Source organism: Pan troglodytes, chromosome 14, assembly GCF_028858775.2.
Source record: "Pan troglodytes isolate AG18354 chromosome 14, NHGRI_mPanTro3-v2.0_pri, whole genome shotgun sequence".
Classification (NCBI taxonomy): Eukaryota; Metazoa; Chordata; class Mammalia; order Primates; family Hominidae; genus Pan; species Pan troglodytes.
In genome coordinates, this window is record NC_072412.2 from 102,864,588 (window position 1) to 102,886,794 (window position 22,207).

Consider the following 22,207-nt stretch of genomic DNA (forward strand, 5'->3'; position numbering starts at 1 on the left):
CCAAGGCTATGGCCGGGGAAGGAAATGGAAGTTCTAACAAAGAGTTCTCTGGGAATTCAGGGCTAGATTTCAGCTGACAGATCGATCATTGTTCTGTCTGGCTACAGCCATTGGTTCCTGGACATCCAGGAAACCGGTAAGTGCAATGCAGTTTTCAATGGTCTCTAATACAATTGCTTTTATTTCTAATAAGACCATCTCCTAACTGAATTATAAATATTTGGATAGAAAACACAGATGCAGTGAAAAACATAATTTGAATACAAATACATGTTGAATAGATTACATCTGGCTGTAGTTTCAAGAGTATATTTAGAAATTTTCACTCTTTGAATTGAAGATGTGATTTCTTTCTCTACCCATTCCTGGAAATGGCAATGAAAAGAGATTGGAAATTTTTGCATGTTAAAATGAGCCCTGGATTTTATGAATTTTTCACTTGTACTTTAAGACATAAGATATATGAAAAAAAAGTTGGAAATTTCTCCTTTTGTTATTTTTATCATGAAACAAAGGTTGGCTTGTCTGACTCATTGAATGGCCTTGGGTAACCCTATGTTTTATTTCCCTTATATTAAAATATCTGAAATTATGTTCCAGAGGACAAAATACCATGTAAAATGAAGATATCATTGTCAGACACGGTTCTTTCTCTAGTTAAAAAGAATGAAAGTTTGGAGTTAGTTTTAGAAGACAGTCTATCAAGGGCATGTCCAACTCACATGCTAGGCAGGACTTCATAGCTTGTACCTACCTTCAGAGAAAGAGCCTTTCTACTTTCTTTTACTTATACTTCGTTGACTTTGGAGAAAATAACTTTTAGTAAAAAAGTTATTTCCACCTGTCATTTGTGTGTGTGTGTGTGTGTACATGCATGTGGATGTCTCAAGAACTAATGTTGATACAGATTAGGTACCACATAGAGATTATTGATAGTATACTACTAAATATATTTTGGTTGCAGCGCATGTATTTATGGCTTAAGTGTTACTATCCCTTTGATGAAAAACAAGGAAACTGAAGCTCAGATAGAGCAGGTGACATCACACAGCTATTCAGAGGCAGAGTGACTAGAGTCCAGGTTAGAAAAGCTGGTCTTGTCCTTCAACCAAGCAGAACATTCAAGGCACCATTTTATTTATATTTTCAATAAATTAGGCCAGGCACGGTGGCTCACCCTTGTAATCCCAGCACTTTGGGAGGCCGAGGTGGGTGGATGACTTGAGGTCAGAGGTTTGAGACCAGCCTGGCCAACATGGTGAAGCCCTCTCTCTACTAAAAATATGAAAATTAGCCAGGCTTGGTGGCAGGTGCCTGTAATCCCAGCTACTTGGGGGGCCGAGGCAGGAGAATCACTTGAACCTGGGAGGCGGAGGTTGCAGTGAGCCGAGATTGTGCCACCGCACTCCAGCCTAGGCAACAGAGCAAGACTTCATCTCAAGAAAAATAAATAAATAATTAATTAATTAAAACAAAACCAATTTAAAGGTATCTAAAAGAAAAACCATTAAAAGAAATCTCTTTTGCTACCCGCCTCAATATTTTTCTTTGAGAAGTCAATCGAGTTCTTTATTCACTTGCATTTGCATCTCATTCACATCTGTGTTTCCCTTGGTTCACTGAGCTTCCTATGGGCAGGCCCCAGTTAGGAGCCTCTTCTCCGAGGCTGTGATTACAGGGTAGTCTTACACCCTCCTTCTGGAGATCAAGTGGCTCTCAGCCCCAGTCCTTCAGCTGGCGGCTCCTCCAGGGCCCTCTCCGCCCAGGCGTCTGCATCTGAAAGGCTCAGGATGCGGACAAGTCATCGATCAACAGAGAGAGCACATTGAGAGCTATTTTAAATTAGGCTCCAGAAATAGAGTGGGGACGCTCCAACATTGAGCCACTCCCAGGAAGGAAACATTATTTTTTAAAAATATATATTTTAAGAATTTAAAAATTAAAAATAGGAAACTCAGAGATTCCGAAAATTAGAAATAGGAGAGTCAAGGAGACAAGGTTTCTTTCTTGTAATTAGATTTATATAAAAAGAATTAAAGGCATCCTATAAATTACTTAATGGATAATGAGTTCTTGACTGTCTGACTCAGAAATAGGCTTGTTTTGCAAAGATCCTTTAATCACCTCCCTAGGAGGCCGATGTCTGGCAAGCAGCTAAAATATCATAGATGACCCGAAAGTAAACTGGAGGAACTGTGTGCTGCAGAATTATTTCCCTTAAGGTGGTCTGAAATTTTGATCAATCTCAGTCTCAACATTGGACATGACTGATGTTTTTCCCTTAAAAAATGTACAAACTATCTAGAAAGCAATGGCACAGAGGAGACACCTGGGGTCCACAGTCCCAGCTTGTCTGAGAGGCGTGGAATGGAGGGAGGTCGCCTCCTTGCAGAGTGAAAAGCCAGGCTTTCCAAACTCACCCTGCATAACTTAGCAGCTGCAAAAGAATGTGAGCGGCAAGTTCTTTTATACAGTCAAAAGTGACTGCTTTCTGAAAATCTAACACTTAGAAGAGTTCTTAAATACATTTTGAAAAATGAAGTGTCATGTAAGTAAAGACCCTAAAAATAGCTTGGGATTATTTTGTAGAGCTGAATGGCACATCCTTTGGCATTTCAGGAAATACTACAGAACCTCGTTTCTTTCTTCTCGAACTTCAGTCTTGCCTTTTCTTTAAAGATGAGTCAAGCAGTGAACCTGGATATTCCTTAAATCACACGCCGTCTGGAGAGGATGGGGCACTACAAAGCAGCTCCTTCTGATGGCTGAGCTGCTGGTCATCAGGCCACTAGTCCCTTTAAAGTGGTCCTCTCTCAGGCAAGTGTCCGTAAAACAAGGCCGCACCCACCCCCTCCAGAAGGCTATGGGTCATTGTCTTTCCTAATTCTCACAGAAGGAAGTCTTAGCTGAAACAAATCTCTCAGGTGTTTTCTGTGAGTCTGGCTCTGTTTTGTTGTTTTGTTTTTATTGATCAGAAACAGCCGCTGGGGGCAGCCCGGCCAGCACTGTTACAATTGTTTCTAGGGAAATCAGTGAACTCAAAAGCCTGCAGGTAACTCCAGGCGGACATCTTTGTTCTTTTCAGCAAGCAGCAGGATGCCTGGCACACAGAAGGCAAGGAATGCTTCCGACAGGGGTTTTCAAGCTTGAGCCTGCATCAGCCGCCCCCTGGATGGCTTGTTAAAACACAGATTGCTGGTCCTCGTTGTCAGGGTATCTGATCCAGGACCTTGGTGGTGGGGCCTAAGAGTGTGCTTTTCTTTTTTCCTTCCTTCCTTCCTTCCTTCCTTCCTTCCTTCCTTCCTTCCTTCCTTCCTTCCTTCCTTCCTTCCTTTCTTTTTTTTGAGACAGTGTCGCTCTTGTCATCCAGGCTGGAGTGCAGTGGCACGATCTTGGCTCACTGCAACCTCTGCCTCCTGGGTTCAAGTGATTCTCATGTCTCAGCCTCCTGAATAGCTGGGATTACAGGCGTGCGCCACCATGCACGCCCGGCTAAATTTTTTTATATTTTTTGTAGACATGGGGTTTCACCATGCTTTCCAGGCTGGTCTGGAACTCCTGACTTCAAATGATCCATCTGCCTCCGCCTCCCAAGCGCTGGGATTACAGGTGTGAGCCACTGCGCCGGGCCGAGAGTGTGCATTCCTAACAAGATCCCAGCGGATGCTGCTGCTGCTGGCCCAGGCACAACACTTTAAAAACCGCTGGACTAAAGATCTGGGCATTAAGGCTCACGGTGTACATCCCTGGGGCAGCTCCCAGCCTCAACCTACCTGGCAGCCGCAGGGTAAGCCAGTGGCATCTGCTGGAATTTTCCTACAGATAATACTGGAATTCCCCATTCAGAGCATTATTCCCTTAGCTTAGACTTTGGTTCTTATTAAAATGCAAATATTCCTTGGAGGAGGATCAGGAGCTCATTCAACAAACATTTGTCCAGTATATTCTGCATACCAGGCACTGAACTGAACTCTGGGGATTCAAAAATAATAGGCAAAGTCTATCAGATACCTGAGGCAAACCCTGTAGGAGTTTACACTGTGGGGAGGCAGATGGAGAAATCAGTATTTACAGTTCTTGTGAATTAAGGAATAATGATACCTATTTAAAAATAATGACCAGGCAGTATTAAAGATGGGCTGTAGGAGAGGGTGTCAAAAGGGAAAGGACGAAGGAGGGGGCGCTGTTCCGGATGCAGGCCGGTGAGGAGGGCCTGCCGGAGGGTGGCTCAGCTGAACCTTCCTGGCAAGCTCATATCCTTTTCCAGGAGGTGGCTTAGAAAGGCAGGAAGTTTCTAAATGCCTGAGGAGAAAAAGGAGAAGGGCCTGCCAGAGAAATAATCGGGGGCAACTACTCCCAAACATTGCCTAGGTTCTGCACTGGAAGGAGCTAATTAGGGTAGGATTGTTTGGGACATTGGAAATAAAACCAAAAAAGTCAAAAGAAGTGAAAGAAATGGAAGCTAAAACACACCAGTGAGAGAGACTTACACAAAACTGGAAAATAATGTGGGCAGAGACCCTGTTCCCAGTGCAGCCTAGAAACTTCTGGGAAAGGCTAAGGGTGCCCTGCATATAATGGGGCAATGCCGTTATACATGGAATCTTGATGGAAATTTTCCTAATTTCCAAAATTGTGAAACGTCTGGAGGTGCCCTCTCCAGACATTATTAACAGGGGCCCCTCTGGGCAGATGAACTTGAAATGCCACCCCTTCCTCCCTGCTCATCCAGGGCACTGTGAATGGAAAAGCAGCTGCATTTCCACCGTGCCCTCAGGGAAGCAGGCTCCCATTGGTGCTACCAGAGTATTCCAACCCTGCTTCCCACCCAGGGTGACTGTTGGCCCCAGAGGTGTTCCCTTCATTTTTGGGTGAACAGCAGCTGGAGGAAGAAAGCGGGCTTAAGGTTTTTGTAGTGACACTTGGAAAAACCTCTCTGAGGCTCCCTTTGTTTGCAAAATAAAGGCGGTGTGAGAAGTGAAGCCTTCTCCAGATAAGAGGTCCAGGTACCGCTGTGCAGTCAGACCATTGATCTCTAGGCACCTCCCTGCTCTCAGACTCTGTGGCTGGAGCAGATCTACACCAGGTCTAATCCTGGTCATCATATGGAACTATCGTAGAGAGAGAGGAAGCCTGAAAGTAGATTTTGTTAATACAGATTGGTATAGTAACTTTTAAAAATCACAGAATACTTTTATATTTCCACTATAATCTGTCTTTCATGGCAGCAACCATGTACATACAGGCAGGAACTATTATCGACATTTAGATGAAGAAGGTGGGTCTCAAAGAAACTGACTTGCCCAAGGTTATGTGACGAGATACCTTGGCAAAATGAAGGCTGGAAGCTAGTTCTTAGGACTTTCTATCACCCTGGAAGTTGTGTTGACTAATAGAAGAAATGCAAAAGCCCTTGAGACAGCACCGTCAGTAGCAATAGAATGTGAGCTACTTAGATAATTATGAATTTTTGAGTGGGAAAAGGAAGCAGGTGAGATCAATTTTAATATTTAACCCAAAATATTAAAAATATTAATTCAGTATGTAATAACTATGAAACAATCTTAATAAGATATTTTCACATTCTTTTTTTTCTTACAAGGCATGTATTTTTGAATTCAGTGTGTATTTTCTACTTGGAGCACATCTGAATTTGGATGCTAAATTTTCATTGGCAGTACTCCATCTGTATGTAGGTTTCATAAAATTTAAAATTAAAAAAGTAAATTTATATACTCAACTTGGTCTAATCACACTAAAAAGTTTTCCAATGACTGAATCAAGGGTGAGTTTTTAAAATTTAAATTCATTAAGAATAAATAAAAATTTAAAATTTAGTTTCTCAGCTTCACTAGCCACAATTCAGGTGCTTGATTGATATGTTGCTGGTGATTTCTGCCTTGAACAGCACAGTCTTAACACATGCCCCTTCCTCTCAGCAACTGGCAGGCTAGTAAGTCCAATATTCTATTACATCTATATGTTGGCATATCTCTCAGTCCCGTCTCTTGATGGCCATGCTGAAATGTGGTCTAGCCCATCCTTATCCTCCATTGCTCTTATCTTTGGTAGAACCATCTAACCTAGCTCAAGTGGCTCTCTCCCTTTTCCCCACATCTGCCTGCCTGTACCCACTCCTTGGTACAGGTGCCTATGCTAACAGTAGCCGTATAGCTTTTTGGAAAGGAACAGAGAACAAGCTGGGAGAAAGAGTGGATTCATGAGAGGCTATGATAACAGTATGTTGTACCTGTGATATAATGCACACCTCTTTCCTTCTGAAACATCTTTGCTGTACAAGTGACTCTGGCCATCAGAAAGCTTGGGTACACCTGCTCTTTTTTGTTTTTTTTTTGTTTTTTTTTTGAGACAGAGGCTCTCTGTGTTGCCCAGGCTGGAGTGCAGTGGTGCGAGCTCACTGCAATCTCCACCTCCTAGGTTCAAGCAATTCTCATGCCTCAGCCTCCCAAGTAGCTGGGATTACAGGCGTGTGCCAGGCTAATTTTTGTATTTTTAGTAGAGACAGGGTTTCGCCATGTTGGCCAGGCTGGTATCAAACTCCTGGCCTCAAGTGATCTGCCCATCTTGGCTTCCCAAAGTGCTAGGATGACAGGCATGAGCCACTGCACCCAGCCTACTCCACTTTTTAAGATTTATTTATTTATTTATTTCTAAAAAAAAAAACAAAAAAACAAAACAAAACAAAAAACAGGATACATGTGCAGAATGTGCAGGTGTGTCACATAGGTATACGTGTGCCATGGTGGTTTGCTGCACCTATTGACCCGTCCTCTAAGTTCCCTCCCCTCACCCCCTAAACCCCCAGCAGGCCCTCGTATGTGATGTTCCCCTCTCTGTGTCCATGTGTTCTCAGTGTTTAACTTCTACTTATGAGTGAGAACATGCAGTATTTGGTTTTCTGTTCCTGTGTTAGTTTAATGAGGATGATAGCTTCCAGCTTTATCCATGTCCCTGCAAAGGACATGATCTCATTCCGCTGCATAGTATTCCATGTTGTATATGTACCACATTTTCTTTATCCAGCCTATTATTGATGGGCATTTGGGTTGATTTCATGTCTTTGCTATTTTAAATAGTGCTGCAATAAACATAGGTGTGCATGTGTCTTTACAGTAGAATGATTTATATTCCTTTGGGTATATATACCCAGTAATGAGATTTTTGGGTCAAATGGTGTTTCTGGTTCTAGATCCTTGAGGAATCACCATACTGTCTTCCACAATGGTTGAACTAATTTACATTCCCACCAACAGTATAAAAGCATTCCTATTTCTCCACAGCCTCGCCAGCATCTATTGTTTCCTGACTTTTTAATAATCACCATTCTGACTGGCATGAGATGGTATCTCATTGTGGTTTTGATTTGCATTTCTCTGATGATCAGTGATGCTGAGCTTTTTTTCATGTTTGTTGGCTGCGTAAATGTCTTCTTTTGAGAAGTGTCTGTTCATATCCATTGCCCTTTTCATATCCTTTGTATGTTCATATCACTTTTTGATGGGATTGTTTGTTTTTTTCTTGTAAATTTGTTTAAGTTCCTTGTAAATTCTGGATATTAGACCTTTGTCAAATGGGTGGGTTGCAAAAATGTTCTCCCATTCTGTAGGTTGCCCATTCACTCTAATGATAGTTTCTTTCGCTGTGCAGAAGCTCTTTAGTTTAATTAGATCCCATTTATCAATTTTGGCTTTTGTTGCAATTGCTTTTGGTCATGAAGTCTTTCTGCATGCCTATGTCCTGAACGGTATTGCCTAGGTTTTCTTCTAGGGTTTTTTATGGTTTAGGTTTTAAATTTAAGTCTTTAATCCATCTTGAGTTAATTTTTGTATAAGGTGTAAGGCAGGCCATCCCTGCTTTTAAAAGCAAGTTTTTCTTAAAGACAAATAGGGCGTGATCTCACTTAGAGGTTCTAAGTGTTCTCACAACTAAAAAATGCTAAGTATGCATATGTTAATTAGCTCAATTTAGCTATTCTACAATGCATACATATTTCAAAATATCATTTGTACATAATAATCCTATACAGTTTTTGTCAATTCAAATAAATACTTAATTTTAAGCAAGTGTATCTTGGTAGAGTCTGATCATCTGAATTCTGGTGGGATTTTCATAGTAAGTTGAAATGGAAATTCTCCCAGGGGGAAAAAATATATAGTTCTTCCAGGGGGAATGAAAAAGGCTTCTTACCTGTAAGTATGAATAAAAATGTACAGCATTCACTGAACTGCATTGGAAGCATAGCTCCTGGAGAACTTTTAGGAACATCTGAGTAATTATTCTTGCCATCTATGCAACAGTACCTATGTTTACCTCTTTCTTTTCCTCCATGGGAGCCCTTGGGAGAGACTCTGCTGCCTTTGAGGTTGAGCATCTACCTTGGGGCCTGGTACTGAGGACTTGGGGACTCTACGTAATATTTTTCAAACACTAAGTGTGTTCAGCCCATCATTTGAAATATCCTTGTCATTGGTGCCTCATCTCCCTTGATGCAGGCAGAAATCTGTCCTTGTCCTTTGCTTTCCTCATCCTTTGTTCTCCATGGGAGCCAGAGGTGCAGGTTGAGGTAATAAAGATACAAGTCCAGGCTGGTCTGTGAAACCCAACCCATATTAAATTTGGTTATTAAACTCATCTTCTTAAGCTCCCTAGCTTAAGCTAGCTGATATTAGCTTCTGTGAACACAACGTTGCCAAACAGACATGCAGGAGCCTGCCTGGATCCCTCAAATATGTTATAATTGAAGTTTGCTATGTGTCATAGCTTTCAAGATTGCCAACTTCCTTAAATGTGCATGCAATTATAACTCATGCAAACACTTTTATTAAAATGTAAAAGAATTATTGGGATGAAGTAGCAATTCCCACTAGTCCCAAGAGATGTCCTGCTTAAATAAATGTTCCATCATCAGATAAGCTTGAGACACCATTGAGGCTTCTCCCTTATAAGGGACCCATCAGACACAGCAGCCAAGAAAAGCCCTATTGCAGGCCGGACGCGGTGGCTCACGTCTCTTGTCCCAACATTTTGGGAGGCCAAGGTGGGTGGATCACCTGAGGTGAGGAGTTTGAAAACAGCCTGGCCAACATGGTGAAACCCCACCTCTACTAAAAATACAAAAATTATCTGGGCATGGTGGTGGGCACCAGTAATCCCAGCTACTCAGGAAGCTGAGGCAGGAGAATCACTTGAACTCAGGAGGCAGAGGTTGCAGTGACCCAAGATCACACCACTGCACTCCAGCCTGGGCAACAAGAGTGAAACTCCATCTCAAAAAAAAGAAAAAAAATTTAAAAATTTAAAAAGCCCTAATGCAAGGAAGCTCGTCTGGCTTGATTTACCCAGAGTTAAATAAACTTAATTGATTTGGAGACATACTTTTTAAGGGAACACTTGTGAACCACTTAAAAATTATTGGGCCGGGCCCGGTGGCTCACGCCTGTAATCCCAGCACTTTGGAAGGTTGAGGTGGGCAGATCACCTGAGGTCAAGAGTTCGAAACCAGCCTGGTCAACATGGTGAAACCATGAAACCCTGTCTCTACTAAAAATACAAAAATTAGCCAGGCGTGGTGTCAGACACCTGTAGTCTCAGCTACTCAGGAGGCTGAGGCACAAGAACTGCTTGAACCCAGGAGGCAGAGGTTGCAGTGAGCCGAGTTCATGCTACTGCACTCTAGCCTGGGTGACAGGGTCCAGTGTGGGTGACAGAGAAAGATTCCATTTCAAAAAAAAAAAAAATTATTGCTCTCTGAACTTATTTGTTACCTGCCAATTTAAAATAATCTACTTCCAGTCTTCATTAAGTTCTTCTTAGGTATAAATTTTTTAGAAAGACATCAAGGCTCAGCAGGTATGTAAGGTCATTTGTGGCATATCCTATTTATGAAAATAATCAACTTCTGGACTTTAGTCCTTTATTCATGCTTGTCCCAGTAACTGGAATTTAATGTTTAATGATTTCATAACCCTTGAAAAAGTTAAAAGAAACTGAAGGTGCTTATTTTAGACATCTGAACTTACTGACTATATTTTTGTTGTAGCCATGTGTTTTAACTCCAGCATTCCATACTACAGAGCATTTTTAGATTATGACTCAGTTAAAAACTAAACTGAACTCAACTAAAACTAATTTACATTCCTGCACTTAGTCATCAGTTAAATTGGTCAATAAATATTTCTTGAGGGTCTAATATACGCCATAGACTAAGGCACTGGGAATACAGAAATGAAAACTACAAAGAATAGTCTTTGCCCTGTGAATGCTTGCAGTGTAAATAGGAAGATAAACATTAGGTAAGTCATGGTGGAGAGGAAGTATTAAGATACCTGAGAAAAAATATCAAGAGGATCCTACCTACCCATCTCCAAGTCCACATCTCTGTAAACTAGGAAGAACATAAAGAAGAAAGAGCCCACACTTCATTCAAAATGACAATATCTTTATTACATAGGAGGGACACATCCCAAATAATTGTTTATAGCATTCCCAACAATAAAATCAATGGCCTAAATGTGAAATTAATTGGAAGCCACAGTCCTAATACACTGTTTTGGCGATTAAGCACATTAGATGGGATTGTTTCAGAAGGCCTAATTATTGTGTCTGCCACACTCATCTGTTTGAGTCATTCCTAACTTTTGGACTGCTGCCTAGACAATTCAGCAATACGGTTTCCGTTGCATATTCTTTTTTTTCTTTAATGCATAACTTTTCTCACTATACTCAAAGCTCAAAGCTCTAAACTGTGCTTTTGCAAATTCTAGATAAGAGTTCAATAGTTCGTTGAAGTGGTGATTCCATTGAGTTTGTGTAAAGGTTAATATTTCATTTCTGTTTTGCAGGTTTATCATTTAAAAGTGCCTGTGTGAAGTCACTTTTGCTGGAAAACTGCAGCTTGGGAGCTTTCTTTGTATTCACATCCCGCTCTTCTGTCAAGTACACTTTACCCTGACCTTATGAGTGGATGAAGATACCTCAGTTGTCTGACTTTGCCAGTTGCTTAATTTCAGAATTTAAAAAGGGGAAAGAAAAACATCCTGCTAAAATATGAACATCTGAGTGTCTTATTTTCCAACATCGTCAATAGCTGTGAGCGTCAGCATTAAATATTCTCCCAAGGAGTGCCATGATATTGAAGTCACTTTATTAATAACAGCTGTATCTGCAAAACAGTCAAGAGACTCGGACGTTGAAAGCCAGAGATGACACTGAGCATGCTTTTATTGCAGCCCACCATCTTTAAGTGGGACATATTGATTGATGAGTGATTGCCTGTCCATACACTCTCTCATCATCCTGTTCCTTGGATTGGACTTCACTAAGCAATTTATCACTCACCTTCAGACTTACATGTGGGAGTTTTCACAACAGTAGTTTTGGAATCATTAGAACTTGGATTGATTTCATCATTTAACAGAAACAAACAGCCCAAATTACTTTATCACCATGGCTTTGAACGTTGCCCCAGTCAGAGATACAAAATGGCTGACATTAGAAGTCTGCAGACAGTTTCAAAGAGGAACATGCTCACGCTCTGATGAAGAATGCAAATTTGCTCATCCCCCCAAAAGTTGTCAGGTTGAAAATGGAAGAGTAATTGCCTGCTTTGATTCCCTAAAGGTAAGAGAATGCGTTTTATGTGTCATTTCAATACCACATTGGAATTGCAAACAGAAGGCTTTTAATTGCATTTTTACAGAAGTTTAAAAATTGCTTTTAGATTCTATTTTCTTGTTTGTGGTGACTGTTGGGAGATTTTTCACTCAAATTTTTTCATATCAGGCATATATAAATTTTTTACATACCCATGTTTAAATTAAAAATACATGATGATGTATTTCTGGTCTGGCATGACATTCATGTACCCAAGAGTTTTAAATCAAAGTCTGGCTTGTGACAACTGAAGATAAATATTTTATCAACATTTGATCTTCTGGAGGTTATATAAAGGTGAAGAAATTGAATGTGTCACTTTTAAGTGCCAGTTATTCTGGCTTAGCTCTTGAAGAGTTTTCTATTCTTATGGCTTTTTTTTTTTTTTTCCTTTGACCGAGTACTTCCTAAAACGCTTCTTTGAAAATGTGTCATGGCTAACAGAAATTATTAAGTACACACTCAATACTCAATACTTGAGAATCTACTTCATGTGAGTTATATGACAAAAGAAACTAAAGTGATTCAGATGGCACCCTTGATGAGCTTACTGTCTGGCAGGGACAATTCAGCATATCAGCAAGTATCTACAATGCAAGAAGGGGACACATGCCTTGTGGGAGGAACAGACAGCAAAAACATTTCTATGGAGTCCATAGAAGAAAGCTGGTTTCCAACAGACTGTTTCAAGAAATGTTTTTGGAGATTCAAGGCATCTGAGTCATATACTGAGTTGGGTGGAGTTAGGAGGATGGAGAGAATTTAATGAAAGATCTAGAAGTGGCATGAGTTAACCCCTAATGCTGGGGGGTGTATTCAGCCCTAACATTATGAATCTGAGATTGTCTAGGGCGGTCCTACAGGCATAATAATATTGTTTTCAGGAGCAATAAGTAAGGCACATAGGTTAAAAGAGCTCAGTGTTTACATCTCTGCAATACTTCAGCAAGGTTACCAAACAGTTAAGAAAATTGTTTATCAATGCTCTTGACATATGACTTGAGAAATTGTAGAGCTGTTAGTTTACAAAATAGTGACCCTAGCCTATTCTTGGGTGTTAAAGAGACTGAGTTGTCCTTTGGGATAATTTTATCTTAAGTAAAAAATTATGTCTCATAAGACATAAGTCAAAGTTTATAATTTTGTAAGACTTCAAACTTATATTTAAGTTTTAATATATCTTAAAGGGGAATTTTGTCAATACACTCAAAGCAGGAAAATGTATTTCTGACCCAACAAAAGTCTTTTAAGGGTAAAATTTTGACAAATTAGATCTGTAATCTACATCAATACCTACTCCTATTTTATTCCTTTTTATCATAAAAGGTTTATTAGACTAGACTTTAAAATGATGAATTGTTTTGCCTAAAATGGAAATGAATAGATGGATAAATCACAATTCATATAAACTATAACAGTATAAGCATGGTTATATGTTAGTATTTATTTTGCCTTAGTCAAAAAAGTAAAACAAGTCTGTATTTGCCTCTACGATTCTCAGCAATAGAAACATTCACTATGAAAAAGCAGTGTAGGCCGGGCATGGTGGCTCACACCTGTAATCCCAGCACTCTGGGAGGCTGAAGTGGGTGGATCACGAGATCAGGGGTTTGAGACCAGTCTGGCCAGCATGGTGAAACCCTATCTCTATTAAAAATACAAAAAATTAGCAGGGCATGGTGGTGCATGCCTGTAATCCAGCTACTTGAGAGGCTGAGGCAGGAGAATCACTTGAACCCAGGAGGCAGAGGTTGCAGTGAGCCAAGATTGCCCCACTGCACTCCAGCCTGGGTGATAGAGCGAGACTGTCCCCCCCCCCAAAAAAAAAAAAAGCAGTGTAGATTTAAAACTAGATCATAAAAGCTTCAAGATATGAAAACAGGTCAGTGATGATAAATTAATTTTTCAGGTCATCCCCAATTTTTCCATCTTATTAATCCAAACCTTCTCCAATTGGGTATTTAATATTAAACATCACAATTTTTGCCAGATTTTTAAAAACCTTATATTCTTTAATGTAATTCGAGAAATATGGGGAAAATAATTCCTGACTTATTAAGGCCAAGTATTTTGTGACTATCAACTGGGCAACAACGCCTAGATCCTTGTTATTCATCACATCACTTTGGATTCAAGGAATCCAGCCCCCAGAATAAAGGGTCATGAATCATTTGTTCAGCATAAAAACATGAGCCAAGTTGTGAGAATGTTGAACAGCATTCAAGTAAAAAAGGGCTTTAAAAATCATTTTCAGAAGTGCCTGGTGGAGCCTTTTTGAGGTGTTGAAGCATAGTTACATAGTGCCTCAAGTTATCAGTTCCCTTTCAGAATTGTAAAATTTCAGGTTATTTAATTTGAGTGCAACATTACACATTTTTAAAACTGTCCAACTGAAAAGAATGTGAAAACGGCCCACAGGCACAGGAGTAAAATAGACCTGAGTCTAAATACCTGCTCAACCACTTCCCAGCCTTGGGTGTGTCATTTATGACTTCTTGACTTGGTTTCCTCATCAGTAAAAGGAGGACATTCAGCAGAGAAATTGGCTGAAGTAAGCACGGTCTGTAGCAACACGCTGGCATATTCACCTTACGAGGTTCTTGTGAGGATTGCAAGCTGTTTCCACAGGACAGACCAAAAAATAGTAGCTAAAAAGAAAAATAATGACAATGGTAATTATGAAGCTGTTTAACTTTATTTCACAATAGATTTTAAAAAGACAACGTTGCTCAGTGTGCAACAGAGAGAACCAGTGTGCAATACAGAGAAGCAGCAAGGGCTTTGAAATCAGAAGGACCAGGGCTTGACTAAGCCTGGCTGGGACCTAGGCAAGCTTCATTACTTGGGACGAGTTATTTTACCTCGTTGGCTTCAGTTTTCTCTTATATAAAATCGACATAATTCCCACTTCATAAGGTTACTTCAAAGACTGCCTGACCTGTGGCATCCCACATGGTTAGTCCAGGACCGAACAAGTTAGGACCTGGCAATATTAGTTTCTTTCCCTTCGTAATAAAGTATCCCAGGATAGTCACTGATTTTGATGACCAGCTTTAAAGGCAAGATCTTGTGCCCAATTCTTAACAAGTCCAAACTTTTAAGAATTAACTGTGTGAATGATAGTACCTCAATTATACAAATTAGTCATGACAAGAAAAAAGATTTGGGGGACCCAATATTTTTGTTATTTATTACAAGATATTTTGTGCAAACACTGTGGACAATTTATTTATAACTGCGAAAGGAATCTATGTTGGCCTATCAGTATGGGGACAAGTCAATCTGAGTCTTTTTTTATTGTTGTTATATGTTATTTACAAATATGAGCAAACTTTTCCATAAGTATGTACTAAATTTGTTGGTGGAAAGTGATTTGCTGAGTTCTTTGGCATGAGAATTATACATATATAAATGCATTTGTAGAAGACATTTTGGAAAATATAGTACAGTTCTTACTGTGAAATTTGTGCATTATTCACATACCTCGTTGCATTTTATGTAAAACACTGAGCATACAAGTGGCTGTGATTTTTTTGGAAGTTTCAGTATTATTATGAACAGTAGACATTGTTTAATGATTTTTCTGGAAGGCCAGGTCACATTCCAGAATGCTGTGTTCCACGAGTTAGGTTAACTTGACAAAATGCAAACTGTTTTATGAGCAATCATTTCCCTTGGAGCAGAGGCCTTGACCACGTTAACCGTGTCTCTGATGCTTTTACGATCCATGAAACGCTTTCCCTCACAGCTAAAATGTTTGAGATTTTTGTTTCCAGATTCTTTTTTCTGTGATTGATAGGAATTAATCTGAACCATTTGGCAAATTGAACATCAAGAAGGGAGTGCATAAATTAACTTTAATGCTTATTAAGACTAAAAGTGTCAGTATTTACCACTTTCAGGAAGTATTTATTTGCTTAAACATTTGAATTCACACTCAGCTTTAAAAAGGGACACAATTTTAAAAATAGGATTGCTAATTTTGGTTGAAAACACTCAGAGTATGGGGGAAAATTGTTTAGACAATTTTTAGAAATTTAGACATAATCTTTTGTAATAAAAATTCATTTCAAGTACAGTGAGATCCTTTTTAACACCTGCATCAGATGATGTCACTGCTCTGTTCAGGATCTTCCAGTGGCTTCTCACCACACTCAGAGTAAAGAGCAACACTGCAAAGGCTGCCTAGGCCCTACGAGATCTGCTTCCCCCTCCCGCCACCTGACTTCATTTCTATCGCCACCACTCCCTCCAACCCACTCCAGCCACGCATCTTTGCTCTCCCCTGAATATGCCAAGCAGGCTTTGCCTTAGGGCGTCTGCACTTGCTCTTTCCTCTGTTTGGAATACTTTTCCCTCAGCCACACAAAGAGCATGTTTCCTGGTTTCCTTAAGGTTTCTGATTAAAAATGTCAACTTGTGAATGAACCCTTTTTGCCAACTTATTTCAAATAGTAATGCTGCCATTGCTGGGATCCCATTTCCTTCTCACCTGGCTTTACTGCTCTCCCTAACACCAGCATTTGATATGAGAGATGCTTACTTGTTTATTGGTTGATTATCTGTCTCCCTCCTCCACTCTGCTAGAACATAAGCTCTATGTGGATAGGGACTGTGTCTGTTGTGATCACTCTTGTATTCCTAGAACCTAGAACAGTGTCTCATACATAACAGATGCTCAATAAATATTTGTTGAATTGCATGTTCTCCATGTTTATCAGGAAAGTTTTCAAGCCTCTCAGATAGGGCTGCTGGATTTGATTGTACAGGGGTGCACTGCACTCTAGGGGTGCCTTTCTCATGACAGTCTATGTGATTGACACCCCCTGGAGTTGTGCAGTGGACAACCTGTACAGCCATGTGCTATTATCCTGGTGTCAGTATCTCAGTAGATTTCAAAATCAGGGAGTTCTGTTTAGGAATTTCAAGACTCTGGAAGTATAATACAACATTGACAAATTTTCAAGTAAATAATTTGATTTCCTCTTCAGGGTAATTCAAGCGGCATATGATGCAGAAACTACTTTTTTTCTACCCTCCTTGTCTGTCTAAATTTCAAAGATGTCAAGTGTAAGTTGCTCATTTACCTATGGGATGCTGTCTGTAATGTAGCTGATGGCAGTATGTAATTTGCCAAGACCTTAAGTTCATGTTCTTAAATTGCTGCTGGGCTCCTTAATAGCAGTGAATTCTTTGCAGAAATTGTTTGAGTATTTTCTAAGTTATTAATTTTGGCCTGATTTGCAAATATAATCTCAGACAAATTGTTTATTATCAATAGTAATCATTGTAGTAACATAGAGCCTACTATATGCCAGGTACTTTTCATGCATTATCTATTCCAATAACTCTGTCAGGTAAACATGATTAAATCACCCTTATAGATGTGGATACAGGTTCAAAAATTTAAGTAACTCACTTGTGACTACCAAACTCATGAATGGTGGAGAAGGGGCCTCACTCCAGGTAAGTGTGGCTCCCAGCCAGCACTATCCATTCCCTTCTCGTAACTGCTCTTACTGAATAAATCACTGATGTGGTTAATTTCAAAATTCTTAATATCTTAATAATATTCATGTGTAACAAGATTAGCATGTTGAGGTCCAAAAAAAAAAAAAAATTCTAGGCCAAGTGCAGTGGCTCACACCTGTAGTCCCAGCACTTTGGGAGGCAAAGGCAAGAGGATTCCTCGAGCCTTGGGAGATCAAGACCAGCCTGGGCAACATAGTGAGACCCCATCTCTACAGATAAATTTTAAAAATTAGCCAGTTCTGGTGGCATGCACTTTTGATTCCAGCTACTTGGGAGGCTGAGGCAGGAGGATTGATTTAGCCCAGGAGGTTGAGGTTGTAGTGAGCCATGATTGCACCACTGTACTCCAGCCTGGGGGACACAGCAAGACTTCATCTCAAGAAAAAATAAATAAATAAAAAACCATTGTAAAATAGAAGCTCCCAGGAGTAAACCTGTTTAGATAGCAGAAATTTCAATCTTTAAAAGTCAGAGACACTACAAGAGAAAGTAAGGCATATATTGTGTTTGTTTCTGTTTTTGTCTGTATATAAATATTATACCATCACCTACTAAATCTCTGTAACAAAAATGGTTTTTGTCCAAGGCATTGTTGGTGTGTGTGTGTGCCCATGTGATTTTGAAATGCTTAAGTCAGTTTTATAATGCAACGGAGTACAGGCAGGTTCATGCTTAAAGATTCTTGGACCCACCAGTTGTACTTCCTGAAAGCAAGGCCATCTCTCTTTCATTTGGCTTCAGCTGTTCTGGGTATATCAACCACTTCCCCTGTGCACCCTCTCTGGACACTATTCAGACTTCATGTCATAGTTTACTCCTGGAAATCCATGCCCAGTGAGAGCCCAGAAATCCCATCTGAAAGATGGGATTGTGTCTTACTTATTGTGCCCCAGCACCTAGCGTGGCATCTGGCACAGAGCAGAAGTGCAGTCATCCCCAGAGAATGCAGACATGAACAAAGAAACCCTTACAACTTTTCCAGTTGAACCTAGTGCTGCTCCATCAGTGATCTCCAGACCAAAACCTTCCTTTTATGTCGTTCACCATTTCCTTTAACATCTCCGTTTCATTTTGCAGATTTGGTCATTCGAGGAGGATTCTCTCCTGCTACTTTTTGCCTGTGTTCTTTTCCTAGTTCTTTCACCACGCTCACCGCCCTTCCTACTTTCCCTCTAATGCCACCTCTTCCTCCCCTTGCTCCCTCAGTGTGGATGCTCCCCAAGACTTAGGATCAGCCTTTCCTAGTTCAGGTTCAGTCATCAGCTCTGAAAGCTTATCTGCTTTCATGCATTCATTTCCCACCTCTGTGCCAATGAATTCCAAATCTGGGTGTGTGCCCTTGCTTGCCACCACCATGGCTGCAACTACCTACTGAACATCCCCATCTGAATGGCCCATTGTCACCTCCAGTGCCACATCTCTAAATCCAAACTCTTGCCTTCCTACTACAATCCACCCCCACCCCTGGGTGCCTTGTTGCCTGGGCACAAAACCTGACCACTATGGCCCAAACTCTTGGTCCTTTCTTTTTTGTTGTTGTTTTTCAGGTTGTAGGGAAGTATAATACCTTTAAGAATTAATCAAAACTAAGAAATCTTTACCCAGGAAAGTATCCATACTCACAGACTATTTCAAACAATCTGCAGGGTTTCATGTTTGCTTCTAAAAATTATCTATACATTGCAAGTTAAGAAATCTTCATCTTAAGAGAAGTCTGAAACATTTAAGAAGGCCTGAGGATCATTAAAAAAATCTTTGGGTTACTTTACAAATTTTCTCAGAGTCAAGAGTGGCACCAAATTCCTCCCAATACCCAAGATATTCTGTGCTAAGGAAGGAGAAACATGCAGCTTTCAGGATAAAAGCAGAACCGTGACTCCCTAAGAGCAGGTGGAATCAGTTTCAGTGCCTTGAGTGAGCAAAGGAGTGAGGATTTTCAGGGCATCAGGCACCTCCAAATGTCTCACTTAGGGATGGCACATATGCACCATAGAGAAAGCCCTTTATCTGGAGAGAGAAAGCCCCTTTCCTGGAGACAGCATCCCCCAGCAAGATGCCTACATTCTAGCCCAGTTCACAATTTAGAGTTAGACAGGATCATCTCTGTTTCAGTTTCCTAGGGCTGTCACAACAAAGTACCACAAACCGTGTGGTTTAAAACACCTGAAATGTGTTCTTTCTCAGATCTGGAGGTCAGAAGTCCAAAATCAAAGTGCTCTTGGTCCTTTCTTTTTTGTTGTTGTTTTTCAGATTGTAGGGAAGTATAATACCTTTAAGGGCCACGCTCCCTCTGAAGCCCCTGGGGTTGGGGAAGTTGGGGGAGAGGGGTGGAAACCAGTTCTTGCCTCTTTCGGCTTTTGGTAGCGCTGTGTGTTCCTTGGCTCATGGCAGCATCACTCCAATCTCTACCTGCCTCTTCAGATGGCCATCTTCCTGTGTGTCTCCCTTCACATCATCTTCCTGGTGTTTGAGTCTGTGGTCAAATTTCTCCTTCTTATAAGGACATCAGTTATTTTGGGTTAAGGCCCTGCCCTTCTTTGGTATGACCTCATCTTAAATTACATCTGCAACTACCCTATTTCTAAATAAAGTCACATTCTGAGGAACTGGGGGTTAGGACTTCAACATATATTTTGGGGGAACACAATTCAACCCATTAATATAATATATACACCTAGAAAACATCAGAAATTCAACACTGTAGTCTAAGTCAATTCTAATGATCGGATTTGGCAAGAGAGAGGAGGCTTGCAAAACTCCAGAAAGTCTTTGGTACTGAATCGAAGAAGGAATGATGACAAACTGGCGTTCCATGATTACAACATTCTTTGGTTAAAACATGTAAAAATAATTCATGGAGAAAAATAGCAACACTTATTTTCACCTATAAATGAATGGAGTACAATATCAATGTTTATTTTAATTGTAGTTTTTAATAGTTAGGTTTGTTTTTACTCATTTTGCTTTGGGCAGTGATGCTAACTTTTGTTAGTCGGTGTATCAGTTCTTATGAAACCATTTATTATTAAGGTGTAAGGAGAAAGAAAGAAATATTTATCATGTTACAGGATTTTTGTGTAATATTCTATTCTTTCTAAAAATGAAAATAGCATTTTGTCAGTACCCTTCTTTCAGTCAAACTTTTGTTTATATTTTAGGATTTTTAAAAATGACACAATAGGAAGCAAAGATTTAAAATAAAAAGCCCTGGCCTGGGAATCTGCATCTGAGCCCTGGCTTTGTCACATGTAACTTTATATCATTTCACCTCTCTGGAATCCCAGTGTCTCACAAGCAAATGTTCTTTAGCTCACTCATTCATTCATTTGTTCTCTCTTAACTAAACAAAAGGGGGCAAATAAAAAGGAACCAGGAAGGTGATATGAACAAATGACTCAGCTCTCTGTGTTGGAGAGACGCAGGAATTGCTGGAGACAGCAGAAAATTAACTGAGGAGCTCATGACCCCTTTAACGACAGCAGCTGCCACTCAGCAATAGACAGCTGTTGCCTGCCTTGTGATAATCTGAATAATTAATTGTTCAACAGAAACAGAAATTCAAATTTTGATGTGATGTTTCCCAATTTCTGAATCTTGGCGATCAATTGAAATCTTTTTAAACCTTGGAGTCCAAATAAAACACATCTTCAGGATGGATTCAGCCAGTAGACTGCCATATTTAACCTCTGAAATAAACAAATACATATTGATCACGTGCTCCTAAACACTGGGAATATAACAGCATACATACTTCTTCCATCAATAGAGATCATTGAGGGCACAGTGAATTTATCAACTGCTCTTAATCATCCTTGGAAGACTGTATTCACACTGATTTGGTGATTCACTCTCATCTGGTTTTCCCCTCACCTCATTGGCCACTCTTCTGTCTCCCTTCCTGAATCTTTTTCCTTCTGACCTCTAAATACTGGACTCTCTCCAGACTTAGTCCTTGAACATCTTCTCTACACATCCATGGTGGCACCTGACTCTTCTTAGAACTCACCAAACACGTTCTTGCCTTAAAGCCTCTGTGCTTGCTGGAGCAGCCACCAGAACACTTGGCCTGCCACATGTCTTTATCCAATCCAACGACCGTAAACATTTCTAGATGCTAAATATTTCTTAATTTCTATCTCAGCCCTGATTTCTCTCCTTAACTCTAGTCTTATGTATTCAACTGCTTACCTGACATATCTACTTGGATATATATTTAATGACATCTCAAATTTAATGTGTCCACTAACAACTTTTTAATTCCCCATTCAACCTACTGTTCTCATTGGACCCATTCTCAGTAGATGGTACAATTCCTTGGGTGGATCAGATCAAACACCTTGAAACCTGCCTTCATTCTCCTCTTGTCGTTGCTGCCATATCCAATCCATTATAAGTCCTGTTCTCTCAGTCTTCAAAACAGATCCTAAACTAGAGCACTTTTCATCACTTCTATCATGACCACCCCGGTCCAAACCACCATCGTGTCTCATATGGACTATTATAGTAGCCTACTAGCTCTCATTTCTGTACTCTAGCACTCAGCGATCCTTTTAAAACATAAGTCACAGCATGTCAGTCTCTTGCTCAAAATCTTCCAGTAGTTTCCATTTCATTTATGAAATTCAAAGTCCCTTAAGGCCCTATGTGATGTGGCACCTGTTGCATTTCTGGCCCCACAGATCAGCCACCTGCCCCCCAGCCCCCCACACTGTGCTCCAGCCACATTGGCCTGTTTATTCTTCAGGGCCTTGGCACTGGCTGTTCCCTCCACCTGGAATGTTCTTCTTCCAGGGAACTGCAAGCCTCAGTTCTTCATGTTAGTCTGGTCTTTGCTTAAATGCCACGTTTGCTCACAAAAGCACCCCTGGAATTATCTTTACGTGACGCTGTCTATCTACTGTGTCTCTCCATTTTCTGTTTCCTCCACTGAATGTAAGGCTGGGAGGCAGGGACCGCATTGTTGTATCCCTGTGCCTGGCAGCTACTGGCTGTAAACCCATAC

General features: G+C 40.3%; 1 protein-coding gene across 18 annotated transcripts in view; it reads left to right on the forward strand.

Moving 5' to 3' along the window:
* Window positions 1-22,207, forward strand: part of MBNL2 (muscleblind like splicing regulator 2) — a 254,254-nt gene that overhangs the window by 122,820 nt on the left and 109,227 nt on the right. For all 18 annotated transcript variants that reach the window (XM_054665482.2, XM_054665480.2, XM_054665484.2 and 15 more), the window contains exon 2: window positions 10,863-11,640. In XM_054665482.2, the coding sequence (XP_054521457.1) occupies window positions 11,467-11,640 (174 nt within the window). In that variant the 5' untranslated portion in view covers window positions 10,863-11,466. The remainder of the gene's footprint in view (window positions 1-10,862; window positions 11,641-22,207) is intronic.